We start from the raw sequence: 14894 nt of genomic DNA, 5'->3' as shown, positions 1-14894 counted from the left end.
TTCGGGAATACCAACTTCTCTCTCTCTCTCTCACACACTTTTTTTTCTTCTTCTTTTGGATTTGCCATCCATGCATTCCAATATTACGACACTTACCACTAGCTCAACTTTAAACCTATACTAGTAAAGTAGTAATTAATTACGTCTCACCCAATCAAAGCCTCACTCTTCTTTAACGCTCGTTACTCAATCCTCATCATATTATCATTAATTTCATGGACTCATGACTCTATATGCAATGCAAGCTAATTTTGAAACTCAAAGTAAAGCAAAAGCAAAAAGAAGAGGTTAAAAGACAACAAAATAAGAAATGAAAACGTGAGGGTGGTTACGTAATTGAGAGTTAGCCAGAGAGGGTTCAGAGGAGGGGGTGGAGATACGAGGAAACTTTGGAGATGAAAAGTGGGAGACATGCACGAGAACCACCCCAGAGATGATATACCGACAAAACAACCAAAACCAAAACAAAATCTTACAGTTTTAAAAATGGTTTCTGAAACAAACAAAAGAAAAATGTGGCACACGGGAAACAAAAACTACTCACAATGCCTCTTTTTTTACTCCAGGTTTTAGGGAGATTTTGGGCCGTAAAAATACAGTATTTTAGCATGTAAAGACAATTTAAGTATGCGTTGTTAATAGTAATGACTTTGAATTTAAATTTATGTTTTTTATTGCAAAACAAATTACGATACAAACGTTTTACAGCTTTGCTTTTTAAGAAGAAAACAAACATCACAAGGCACCTGTCCAAAAATGTGTCACTCGTTTTGATGGTTATTGGCTCTTACAATTCTATTTCAAGATTCCTTGAATTTTCTGAAAAATGTTAATTTACAAAAATGTTTAAATATATTAGCACCTTTCTACGTCATTCATAACATTTCAAACTATAAGTAAGGATTTTGTTGTTGTTACATATTAGTCCACGTCCGAATCCACTACGTACTATGAGGTGACGGAGATTGATTAAAGCCCGACTGTGATTGATTATGTACGCATATTCAATTTTGACGTTAGAAAATAAGATTGTCATTGCCATTTCATTAAACTGATTTATTTTATTTTATTTAGGCATTAAAAATGTTAAGTACACTTACAAAATCATGTTCGAGCTACATTCCTATATACTCCATCTGTTAATAGAAAATATATGTTTTAGAACTTTCAGTTTTTCACGCACAAGTTTTTTTTGTAAAGAACAAAGTAATTCTTACATTTTTATATTAATTTAATGATATTAAGTTATTAACTAATCTTAATTCTACTTTCTTCCACTCTCTAGTGACAGATCAAAGTAGTCATAATAATATTGATTTGAGCGAAAAAATGTAAACCAAAAATAGTGACGTGCGATGAATAATAACTTTAAAATATATACAATATTAATTATACGGTAAACTTCTATAAATTAATAATATTAGGCTTATGATATTGTATTAACAGTATAAAAATGAAATATTCTATTAGTTTTTCTTTAATACAAGTAATCTACGTCAGAACATCATTTTATGTGGAAAAAACATATAAACAAAGGAAATTAGCTGAATGCCTTTGGGTATAGTTTGGGTAATTAGTTGTATTTTAAACTATAATACCAAGTTCGTTGTATGACTAAATATTGTATACCGTATAAGTGTAAATGCGATCATTTACACGAGATTATAAATTATATTTTTTTTTGTAAAAATAATTAAATATTTTAATGCTATATGCCTTTATAATCATAATTTTCTCGTAATAATCATAGAAAATGTATGATGGATAACATTTATGTACAAGTTTTTAACTAAATAATTAATAGTTATTGAACGAATATTTTCATCCCATAAAAGAAAATAATATAATAAGTTATTTACGTTTTTCTTGTTTGTGTTTCTTCAAGATTCTCTAAATAAAACGGCACTATTTTCTTACATCATTCAGGCGTAACGTAAATTTTATTTTATTATTCTGACATCAAACGTAACGTAATTACTTTAAATCAAACGGGTGAAAACGACAAAAAGATACACCTTTAACTATTTACTAAACATGCTTCTTTACAAGAAAAGAAACACCAATTGTTAAATTTTCTAAAAATTAAAAGACATTATTTTTGTTTATATTTTTCAAAAGAAAAATGGGCAGTACATATATGTGACAGTGTAATATTACCTCTGTTTACATTACTACAATTTAAATCGCACCATTTTATATAATGGGCTTGAAGTTCTAGTCGGCCCTATGCTTTCACATTTTTTTTTCTACATAAATTACTGGTCAGAAAACAAGTTTGATTGTTATCTCATTACTTGGTTACAAAAAGTTAAAAACAGTTGAAAAATGAATTACAAGGCGTTAGATATACATGTTTTTGGAATTTCTAATATCGAATTGTATAAGTATAGATACACATAGAACACTATGTCGCACGATTATACGAATTTAATTTTTTTTATTAGAATACTTAAAATTTCCAGCTTAGTTAATTACTAAACTCATTTTCCGGTTACGAAGACACCATGCAAAAAAAATCGGAGATTCGACTCTATAACTAGAATCAGTAAAACAAAATAAAATAAAAAGTGAGATGCCTTACAAACTCTGGTAACACCTTAGATTTAATAATGTGATATGCTCTTACAAGTGGATCTTACTTGTCTTTTTATATATGATATGGTCTGGTGGTAGCAGTACTAGTAAGTAGTAATGTACAAGTGGCCTTTTTGCACTTTTGAATCTTTGATTGAGCCGTTATAAATATGCAACTTGTTTTTCAGTTATATAAACTGGGCGACACAACACAACACAAGTAGCCTATTAAATATCAAAACTCATGGAAAGGTCGGCATTATAATCCAAAGTGTTGGATAGGTCCACTATATTGCATGGTTGGTCCTCGTATTTATATATCGGAAAAGTTCAAAACAAAGGAGGAATGTCGATTTGTGACAATCCAACAGTACGATAGTAAACATTATAATCAAGCGAACTTCTTGTTATGTTTTTCGTTTTTTTTGTTTTCTGTCAAAAATTTCACTTTTGAATCTTTGATTGCACTTTTGAATCTTTCTGCAAGTGTAACGTTGCAGAAAAATTTCGAAAATATTTAACATCGATCGTTACAAAAAAATATCTTAAAAACGTATAACTTTTTATCTAAAGGAAATAAGTCGACGGACTCTCACAAACATCAAGTTTTTGCTAAAAAAACTTAAAACTTTGATTTGAGAATTTATATAGAGCATGCAGGTCCATTCTAGATTCCCATTAGAAACATTAAGCATATAGTCCATCGCATGCAGGTCCATTCTAGATTCCCTTCCTAAGCATTTAACATTCCCCACTAGTATATATCGACATCTCAATATTTTGAATTTTTAACCATATAGTTTGAGAGGCAACCAATTAAGTTAGATCAATGTAATCACGTGTTGCTCATAACTAATGGTGAGAAGTATAATGTAGGTTGATGGGATGTTTTAAAAGTGTGCCCGAGATGCAATTCACAATGTTTGAATTGATATTTTTTAAAAACTTCATATTACAAAATAAAAATAAGAAAATACGTACAGAAGAAAAATCTTAAGACGTAGATTGATTGGGTAGAAACAAAAGTTGACTCACATTAACAAGTAAACGATACAGAAGATGAAGATAACATGAAGCCAAAAAATGAGATTAGGAGCTGATCAAGTGACAGTTTTGAAAATTTGGTTTTTCTGCATAAGCACCCAAAATGAAATTTTGGTATTTTGCTTTCAACTGCAACGTTACACTTGCATAAAGCCCCAAAACCTTTTTTTGTATTTTATTTTATCAATCGGAAAGTTACACTTGTAAAGGTTATCCACAAAAGGTACAAAGTGTATGACACTCATAAAGAAGAGGACAAATGAGAGAACCTGTTTTTTTAAAGATAAAAATAAAATACATGGCTTAAAATGGTATACATGAGTTTAGACCCGAATTAGAGATAATTTAGTTTATAAATGGTTTTGTATGGTCGCAATGAGATCCACAATTTCAGGTAATTTTAAAGTGGGAACCATTTTAAACTAATGTACATAATCTGCTAATATGGGAAAGAAGAAGTTCGGGACTCTCTCGTGACCTTGGTGGGATCCTTGTGCTGAATTAAGAGTAGGTAAAATTTAATTAATTTGGAAGAGACTCTTTAACTCAATTTGTCTCTTTTTCTTTCTTTTTTTTTGTATGTGTAACAAAAAAAAATTTCTTGGTTTTAGATAGTTCAATGATGACCATTTTCCTATACTCTCTTAGTAATCCCATTGAAAAGAGAAAAAAAAAAACTATTCACATGGTCTATTATCACATCTTGTTTCGAATTGTACCAACTCGAGTATAGCTGAATTATACGGACCCAAACATAACAAAACTACTTAGCATGTTGGATATGACTTTTTTGACTTGTATCTAATAACCCAAACCACACGGCAACCAAATTTTAGTTGCGCATATCAGAACCATCGCAACATTCATTTGACTTGGACGGTTGTGTCGACCCGGTTAAACAAACAACTTCATGGTCATTATTGATAGGCATTATATTTTGGAATTTCGCATATCAGAATCAATCTTCAGACAAGCTAAGGCACACGTACGGCGAATATAAGATTCTATGCAACTAAAAGTATTATTAAGATATGAACATATATAGTTTTAAAAACGGACCATCTCATTATAGATTAACCTCCTTAGAGGAGTAACCAAAAGGAATTATAAATCCGATTATTGGTTTTTTAAAAAGGTAAGGAGTAAGGACTAATGACTATGAGGAGTGAGTTAGATTTTGGATGTTCCAAATATCATCGTCCCAAACAACATCATTAAACAAAACACCATAGTTTCTTCCTACGAACTCAACGTCCCAAAAAGGCAACCACACGGAGCTCCACGTCATCTCCTCCACCGCTCCGGCCCCCCAACATTGCTCCTCCTCAGCCGTGGCTGCAGCCGCTTCTGCGGCAATAGCAACCTCCATGGCAGCAGCAGCCAATGAGTGATCATCATTGTCTTCTTTTTCCTCCATATCTTGTCTCTGTCTCTTCATATCTAGTAAAGTGTTGGTTTGTGATTGGTGTTGATCTTAAAGATGAAGAGTGAAGACAAGAGGATTATTTATAAGGGAGATAGGAGGTAGAGGAAGTGGTTAGTGGAAGAAGACATATATGTGAGGAGTTGGGATATAGAGAGAGACGTGAAGATTTGTTTTTGAATTGTCTTACCGACATAGGTTTCACGTAAACTCAGTTGCCTTACGTCACACTCACAACATCTGTCTGCTTCCTTTTGCCCTACGTGTCCTCCTTTTTCTTTTATTCATCTCTCTACTCCAAATATCTTGTGCAGCTGTTAAACCAAAATATCTGGAGATATTTAATATACGGTACATAGGCAAAATCACATATATATTTACATAATAACTTAGTCGACTTCTTGAAAGAATAAAAATATATATACTTAGTCAACTTTTGAAAATCATCAAAGTGATCACAAGTCAACGATATGATTCGATATGTGACTTAATTAGTTGATTAATTGTTATCATATCATATAAAGAAAAGCATGATGCATGCTATAGTTAGCTAATTCTTCATTTACTTAAATTGTTACAAAGAATAATTTGGTCGACAGACAAAGATAAGTCCAAAAATAGAAAGATATATATAAAGTAGAGAGATTAAGAGTGTTTGAAGAAAAGAATATAGTCATTGACTTGGCCATATGTATTGTATACATCCTTATCTCCTAGTGCATAGCGTGCGCCGCGGGACAATAGAAGACGTAGAGTCAAGGTAGCCGTGATAGTGGCTAAACTGCTAAGTGAACACGAACATATAAGTACGCCCTTTGTAAAGTTACGTTGTACTACATACACTATGTGACTAAACCAAACATGATTATGATCTTGCCGAAGGATATTAATTAAAAAAGCGACTAATTAATATTAATGGCCACATTCTCTAAAATAGTAGTGGTATTATTTTAAACGAATTATATTTAGTAGTCGTAGGTGGAATTGTTAACAAAGTGCCTAGATAATAGTACTTGTTTTCAAAAGTTAGTTTATATGATTGAGTTGGAATCCAATGACCTTCAAGACTTTGAAACTTAGTGTCGACGGCGTTTTTTTGTTAGGTTGAGATCCATCCACGTCTTATTTGGTGCCTACTTCTCACGCCATATCCTCTGTGCTTATATTTATAATTTTATTTGGTTTTAGGCGTTTAGCTAAATTAGTTTGTAGTAGTTGGTAATATACTTTTATAGCACATCATCGACATATTTTTAGTCTTGGAGAGATCATCTGGACTTTCCTTTTTCGTGACGGCAGGAGATCATCTTTGTCTAAGTAAATATTATTTCTCACATTTTAGAGTATATTTTTAAGATTAATATTGGTAAATTCAAAACTGAAAAAATTAAATTGATCCAAACCAAATTAAACCAATATGAAACAGAAAAATATTTGTTATTTTTTTGTTCAGCAATAGTATAATATTATATCAAATATTTTAAATAATATTTTGGTTTTATAGTTTCAATTTTCAAAAACTCAGTCAAATTGATATTTGAGTTGGATAATATATGAATTATCCGTATAATCCGATTTTATAATTAAACATGTATAATTATTAATTATTAGTGTGTATGTGGTAAAGAAACATGAGATAGTCTATTATTTTCACATATATCAATTTGGTATAAATTTTATTTTATATTAATATATATTTTTTCTTATTTTACTTAATTGTAAAATCAAATTTTATTTGTTTATACTTTTCTTAAATACATACAAATTTTAAATTTTATTTGTTTATAAATCTCCAAATTTATTTAGTTTTATACCATACAGATTTTACGAATTATTCATGTTTAAATCAAACTAAAAACGAATAAATCTAAAATAAACGGTTTAAAATATAAATTTACCAAATAGTGTAAACTCCGAAAATTTCCAAACCGCAGAGAATGCAATCCAAAAACTCTAATTGAACATTCTTTATCAGTATAGTAAAACAACCTTTACTGTATTATCTTTTTCTGTCGACAACCTTTTATTTAACGATAGGTCTAGAATCGATAGGGATGTCTTTCATGTACATGTTGTGTTCTTTTCTTCCTAGTGGGGGTGTAACTACCCAAAATGGATCAGAAGAAAAAAACAATTTCTAAATACAAAATAATAATAAACATAACGTGAAAGAAAAAAAAAACAAATTTGTGTATTTTAGGACTAGGAAAGGGTCAAGTTGAATTGTGTGTGGGCTTCGGAAGAGGCAAGTGGCAGCAATTTTGGACCTTCCCTTCGTCTACTTTGATTTGCTTCTTCTCCTCTCAGTCGCCATCAAAGGCCATCTCCACGCCACGTTTTTGTTTTGCCGATGGGGTTTAAGTTCAATTATTGCTTTTTTTTAATAAATGGCCGATAAAGTTTTGAGTTGGACTGTTTTGAAGCTTTTGTTTAGGTACTCAAAACATGTAATATAGTTTAGGTTTTTGTCCACTAAACTTCTACCTAATTAAGTATAATTTTTCTCTAGACAGTTTAATTACCTTTTCGCGTTTGGATCATATATAAAACTAAACAAATTGTAGCATTAGAGATAAATACATGGTCGGATCCGAGTCATACTCGTATCAATTAACATAGTCATGCATTAGGGATAAACATAAAGTACGTACATGTATGCGTTTCATGAAGTAGAATTATATTATATGAATTGAATACTCAGCAAATAATGAATTGGGTTGATGCCGGCTTAATATTTTATCGGCCTATCTCCAAAACATTATCCAAACACTTGAAGCAAATTTAGAATTCAATTTTGTGCAGAGCATTAAAAGAATCAATATCAAATAAAAACTAAAACTTGCGTATAGCTGACAAGAACAGTATCATCGTGAAAACCATTAATGCTTGTGTTTGCTACAAATCTCCACCACCAACATATGAATCCTTCTTTCTGTGTGTGCGTATCATTATCTATCTACCAGCTCATGCACGATTAATAGATTTTGTGTAAATTTGACGCATTTATGTCAAAGACCAAGCACGATTTTTAATGGCCTGTTTTAAATGGGCCACGGATAAATCTATTAATAATATATAATTTGGAATCTTATCTAATGGCCAACGTAGACTTTAGGCCCATATAGTTAAGTGTCATTTCTATCAAAACGATTCAATCATAACAACATTTTGCCAACTTTTACAAGATTTAATGGCGAAGAATCGATGGATTAAATTTGTGACACACGAATACACACAATCAGGGGCGGACCCAGGAAAAATATTAAATGGGTGCAAAGCAGATGAGACTTGAACCCATGACCTCAGACACCTCATGTGGGCACTTTAACCATTTTGACACTTATAACTTTAATTTTAATAAAAAAAATTTAGTTTTTAATAGGTTGCTGGGTGCAACTGCCCCCACCATCTTCTATATGGGTCCGCCCCTGCACACAATGGTCTAATTTGTGAAACTTCTTGTAAAATGATTTGATAGATTTTGTATTTATCTACTTACCTTTATATATAGGACTGTTTAGAAAAATTTCATGGAATTGTTTGAGTTATTTTATAGTTTGGGTAAATATCAATCTAGTTTCTAATTTTTTAAGAGGCTATATATATAGAATAATAAAAAATAAAGTCTAGAGAGTTGTTTGTTCACAATTTTGAAAGGATGTGTGTGTAATTGTGATGCTATTAGAAAATGATAAAAGAGAGATCATTAAAGAAGAGGGAGACAAATGTCATGTGAGAATGAATGAAGTGTTGTTGCACAATTCACGAAACCAAAAAACTACTTCCTCTTTCCTAGTGACCGACCCTTTCTCTCGTTGGTCAGTTTTCTCGGCGCTCCACATTTTTTTCGCTATGTATTGTATCCTTTCGACTCTCCCAAACTTTATAGTTTAAAAAAAAAAACATATTACTATATGTTTATATTTTATTTAAATAAATGCATGTCTTTTCTTTGTCAAACTTTAATTTAGCAATATACTAATTATAATATGCAAATATTATTTTTGACGACATGTGTGTAATGTACAATGTAGAGTAGAGTCATAGAGATCAAATATCTATAAAGTTTGAACTCTCGCTTTGTGTTTCCTTTATTTTATCTTATTTTATACGAAACTCTTGCTTTGTGCTATTTGACTGCGATATTTTTCAATATTTTTTTTTGTATTTTAGATTTTTTTTTTGATATTTTGTATCATACTTTCTTTGTTTTCTTTAATCACATTAGGATAGACAGACAAGAAGTGGATGGAGTTCTGAAATCATCGGATCAAGATCCAAATAAAACGACCGCCTATGTTTGGTGTTAACTAGATTTGCAGATTCTAAAACATCCACTCTTGGTACTCTTGAATTAGGATCAGGAAAAGTATATGAAACGATCTTTTTCTTAAGAAAACAATTATTATATAGAGACTCTCGTTGAAGAAGTTTCTAACACATACATAGTTATGCTTCAATATTGGAAGTTAAAAAAACTTTGCAATGGGGTTTTGAGAGAATAAATACCATATGTTGTGATTTTGTGGTCCGTGGACTAATCTATACTTTGTAAGGATCTTTAACCGGAACATTTTATTTAATCGTTCTAAAAATAGTAACACACTTAAAAAATAATCCTTTTCCAAGCGAAGACAGTTAATTACTTAATTATGTAACTAAACTAAATTACTTTTCGAGTTATAAATAGATAAATAATGTGTATTAAAAAGAAGAAAAAAGAATATAAAAAAAAGAAGAAGAAAAAAAAAAAAAAGAGATGGGAGAGCAGTAGAAGCAGAGTTGTCAGACTTTCTCAGATCTGACGATATTCTTGTTAACCCAAAAAGCTTTGAAGATGCTGAAAGACACCCTCATGTTCTTCTCTCTCTCTTATTTCATTATCTTTTTATTATAATTTTTTTAAATAATTTTTAAAACCCACAACTTTATATCTTATCACGAATATATTCACACATTTCTTCACTTACTTTTAACAGTTTCTCAAGTTTTTATAATTCTCCAAATTTTTACTAACGAAGAATGTAACCGAGTTTTGATATATTAGATTTTTTCTTATAAACCAGCTTATAGATATTTTCGAATCGAGTCTCTCCAAAGTTTGTGTAACACATGGCACTGTTCAGTTCACAGCTTTTTTGCTCATTACATCATCTCTTTCCGAAACAAGAACAAGATTCGCTGCCTTTCAAAGTAAAAAAAAAAAATATTACTTATCATTTCAATTTCTTCTTTTTGTACAAATTTTTTTTGTTTCCCTCTCATCTTCGAAACCGACTCTCAAAATAAACAAACTAATACCCAAAATACCCTTCTTCTTTCTTCTATGTCTCAAGACTCTCTCTGATCAGGTCCAAACCTCTTCTTTACTTTACACAAATAAACCATACAAAGAAACCTGAACCTTACTTCCCTTACCTAAAACTTTTTATTTGTTCCTCTCCTTAATACTTACAAAATATGACACCATTTTTAAAGAACACTACAAACTTGCTCCGTAACCTATTTACACTCTTTGACAAAAACAAAAAAAAAGAAAAAGATGGAAGCAAACTCCAAAAGATGATTCGATCTCTCTTACTCTTCTTCCCCTTTAGAAAAGACTCCACACATCTCAATCTCCTTAAAACACTTCTATATACGACGCACTAATTTTGTTGTTTTTCGTGAGTTAATTCAAAAGAGTATGTATGAAACCCTTTTCTAAGGGTTTTTTTTTCTTTTCTCAAAGGGTTTTTCCTAAGCCAAGGCAGGGATAGAGCAGTTTCTGCTGTCCCTGTCAAGACAATCAAACCCTTCAACCCTAACCGCTGGGCTGTTACCAAAATTGCCTCTAACACACCCTCCTCCTTTCCTCCCAGAGGATGAAGAAGGGGATGACGGAGGTAAGCCCACCGGAGGCGAAGAAGAGACAAGCACGATGTCATCTCTGAATCGAGCATCCTGTGTTAATGGGTTAGCTACTCTGCTCGGCGGCGACCCACATAAAAACGGGGACGGCGAGTCTAGTACCTGCGTATGAACTTGTTCTGTACCATAACCATCCTATAAACAAAACAAACCAAACACACATCATTATCAGTTCTTGATTTTGACTAAATCATGGTTTAAAGAAAGGACACATATTAAAGAGATGACCCACACTATGTGCTGTAAGGAGTTAACTCGAAAACGTCTTATTCCTAAAAGTTTTCGACAAAGTCCTTAATACACAAAAACAAACATCACATGTTTTTAATAATCCAAGAATCGTACACGATTGATTGATTACTCTTTATTTTTTTTTATATATATGAAAAGATAAAATAACATTTTCAAGAAACCGACTTGCTACTGATTTTTATTTGGTTTCGTTTCTTGATTGAAGATGATCCTTTACCAAGAACGTAACCAAAGTTTTTCTTTTCTGATAAACAAATCTCACCTACCAAAAAACAAACACCTCAAAAAAAAAAAGAAAAAAAAATCACATAAACAAAAATACAACAAAGGAGAAGGAAACGAATACAAACCTTTGTGAGTATGATATCTAAGATATCAGTCTCTGCTTTGGATTCACATAGCTCCAATTGATGACTGAAAACACCAAATTCCACAAAAACTCAGTCAAAATTGAATTAATCAGATATTTTTTTGAAAAGTGGATTTGAATATAAAGCAAAACCTGAAGAAACATCGGAGAGATCGAGAAGGATGGTGGTGGTGGTAATTGTTACGGATACCAATACGACGTGGTTTAGGGCAAACGACGGTGGTTTGATCTCTTTCAACAACTGAAACGGAGCTTCTCAAATCTCCACCAGCAGCGAAAGCGTTTGGTTGAACGGCAAAGTGATTCATCGTTTCTTCGATTTTTTTATTCAAAACTCCAAAAATTAAAATTAATTATAAAACCTGTTTCAACATGAAATTGTTTTTTTTGAGATTAGATCTACGCAAACAAATACAAGATCTGAATCTAAATCACGAAATCGACAACAGATCCGTCAATTTTGGTGAAAACACGAAAGCCTAATTTCACAGATCTGAAGGATTTAAGATGCGAAAACTCGAAATATGTAAGATTCGTGTTCAATTCATACCTTAAGCTTTAACTGTACAGCTTGTGGAAGGAAGGTGAAGAAGCTATGGCGGCGAAAAGAGCGAGGGAGGGGGGAGAGAGAGAGCTAGATGAACATAGATTTAGAATTATAGAGAGAGAGAGAGAGAGAAGAGGATGGTGATGAAAGGTGTGAGAGGAGAAGAGAGCGTGAAGTGTGTGGTAGTGTGTGTTGTTGTTGTTGATGGTTAGGCCAAAGAGAGACGACGAGAGAAGAGGACATAGCTGAGGTCCCTTTGTTCATTTATAGGGCCATTCCATTTTTATTTTTTTTTCTCATTTTAAAAATATTTTGATTTTTTTTTTTAATTATTATATTGAAATAAATATCAAGGAGAAAAATGAGATTAGGTATATGGCAAGAGACCTTAGCTTATTTTGCTGGATATGTCATGGTTTTATTTATTTATTTATTTTCCTTAATTTTGTTTCTATTTAAAATCAGATTTTGCTGTAGTATTTTATAGTAAGGAAATATTATGATAAATATGGAATTTTTAGTTTTAGGTAGCTTATTTTGCTGGATATGTCATGGTTTTATTTATTTATTTATTTTCCTTAATTTTGTTTCTATTTAAAATCAGATTTTGCTGTAGTATTTTATAGTAAGGAAATATTATGATAAACATGGAATTTTTAGTTTTAGGTATGAATAGATTAGCATATGGTAGGTTTACTATTTTTGTTAAGTTTTTGTTACTGAAGTTTTAAATGCTTGTAAGTGTAACGCATGAAACGGACTAATTATATTATTTATAGATGAAACAGACTAATATATTTATAGAGTAAATTATTTTTATTTTACTATTTATCAATCATATAAAATAGTATGTTATGAAATAAAATAAAATATTTTAATAATATATAAAAGTGATTTGTTTTGGGGTTTTCTAGTATTTAACTAGTATAAGTTATGTCATTTCTACAATTATTTAATTTAACTTTAATGTAAAATTATAAGTACCAGAATAATATATATTTAATTAAGTTATAATCATGTGGTGAAAACATAATATATTTTTAATGACGACAATAAAAATTCAAAAACATGATAGTCAGAAACTGCGTTTGAGTTTGACACCGTTCCGTGAAAGCAATGTAAAAGTAAGTTAGATAAATCTGCGTTTCATCATCGTTGTTTTTGATTAGACTGATGTATTATTGTTTGATTTGTTGTGGTTCGTGAATCTTTCATAACGGATGAATGATAGATGGATACAATGAGAAATTGAATTGAAGTATTGAACCAAAACAAACCGAAAATGTACCGAACCAAGATAAAGCAACGATCCACCCAATTCGTGAAAGTTATTAATTGACCAGACACATACAGTAGTAGCCCAAACCCTGTACCAAGCTATCAATATAAATGTGTTAGGTCACAAATGATTATATAAAAATATATAATATGCACTGCACATTTAGCAGAACTATGGGGAGTCTATTATGGTTTATACATGGCTTGGGAGCGAGGGATCACGCGTCTTGAGCTAGAAGTAGACTCAGAAATAGTTGTTGGTTTTCTTAAGACAGGGATAAGTGATTCTCATCCGCTGTCCTTCATAATACGTTTGTGCTATGGCTTCATCTAAAGGGACTGAATATTCCGTATTTCACACGTGTATAGGGAAGCTAACCGTCTTGCGTATGGGTTAGCGAACTATGCGTTTTATTTACCTTTAGGCTTTTCTTTTTTTAATGCTGTTCCGCCGGATTTGGCGTCATTGTTAAACGAGGATGTTGTTGGTTAGCCTCGGCCAAGAAACGTTATTGTATGACTTTTTTAATTTTTAATAAAATATAAGGAGGGCACTAACTCTCGTCAATTTACCAAAAAAAAAAATATGAATGCTAAATAATAATCAATAGAAAACATTTCGTTCTTGTTGTGTATATAACAATGGGTAGCATTCAGAAATTTCGATAAATGAAAATACTGGTAAATACTTATAACAAAATTATAAATTTAATATACTTAAATTTTGTACTTAATATTTATTCCTAATAACATAACCGAAAAAATATACATGTTTATTAAAAAAAAATCATAAATCTATGAGATCTGAGTAAGAAAAAAAAAAAAAGGAGGTCAGAGTCAGATCTATTAAATAAGCAACGTGTCATTCGATAACTCAATCTAAAAAACATACTTAAGTCATCATAATTCATAAACTACCGCATTCTTTGGAAAACAATCATATTATATCATTGCCATGTGAATACTCTTTTTAATTATTATTAAAAAAACATTTTAGATCTTTGTTTTGCTTTGTGTAAGAATTATATATTAAAAATAAAATAAAAAAGATTTTAAAACTACTAAACAAAAGCTCCCACTATCTTTACATTTCCTCATTCACTCCCTAATGTCCCACCACTAAAAAAAATCAATTAAAGTATTGCCATAAAAATCAGAAAAAAATATTTTAATTATTTACACTTACAGTAGATCTTAAGAAACTTATTATTATTATTTTCCTGTCACACAAACTTATTTAATATATTTCATAAAGTATTTATTTAAATTTTGTTATCATCTCTTACCCACGTTCATGCGGTCCCCTTGCTCCCGTGAGAAATCTCATCGGTATAAGCGATCTTCTCCATATAAAAATATATATATATATTGTAATAATTATTTTCTTTAATGTTTCTTTATTTTTTGTGTTTTTTTTTTTAATTACAGAAATATCTCTTAACCAAAATAGAAAAAATATCAGAGAGAGAGAGAGAGAGAGAGCTGGACCGCCTTAA

The 14894-nt window shown here is 31.0% G+C and overlaps 2 protein-coding genes across 2 annotated transcripts; both read right to left on the bottom strand.

Annotated features, from left to right (window-relative positions):
* Nucleotides 1-4620: 4620 nt before the first annotated feature.
* Nucleotides 4621-5140, bottom strand: LOC17896363. Its single transcript, XM_006302989.2, has one exon. The coding sequence runs from the start codon at nt 5054-5056 to the stop codon at nt 4775-4777; it is 282 nt and encodes a 93-aa protein (XP_006303051.1). The 5' UTR covers nt 5057-5140; the 3' UTR covers nt 4621-4774.
* Nucleotides 5141-10234: 5094 nt separating this feature from the next.
* LOC17895637 lies at nt 10235-12330 on the bottom strand. Its single transcript, XM_006302822.2, has 4 exons — nt 12124-12330; nt 11706-11935; nt 11554-11617; nt 10235-11086 (listed from the first exon to the last, which is right to left on the bottom strand). The coding sequence occupies exons 2-4, from the start codon at nt 11879-11881 to the stop codon at nt 10781-10783; spliced, it is 546 nt and encodes a 181-aa protein (XP_006302884.1). The 5' UTR covers nt 11882-11935; nt 12124-12330; the 3' UTR covers nt 10235-10780.
* Between the last annotated feature and the right edge of the window lie 2564 nt (nt 12331-14894).

Source organism: Capsella rubella, unplaced genomic scaffold (assembly GCF_000375325.1).
Source record: "Capsella rubella cultivar Monte Gargano unplaced genomic scaffold, Caprub1_0 scaffold_2, whole genome shotgun sequence".
NCBI classification, from domain to species: Eukaryota; Viridiplantae; Streptophyta; class Magnoliopsida; order Brassicales; family Brassicaceae; genus Capsella; species Capsella rubella.
Note: the sequence above shows the minus strand (reverse complement) of the source record. Positions and strands in the feature narration are given on the sequence as shown.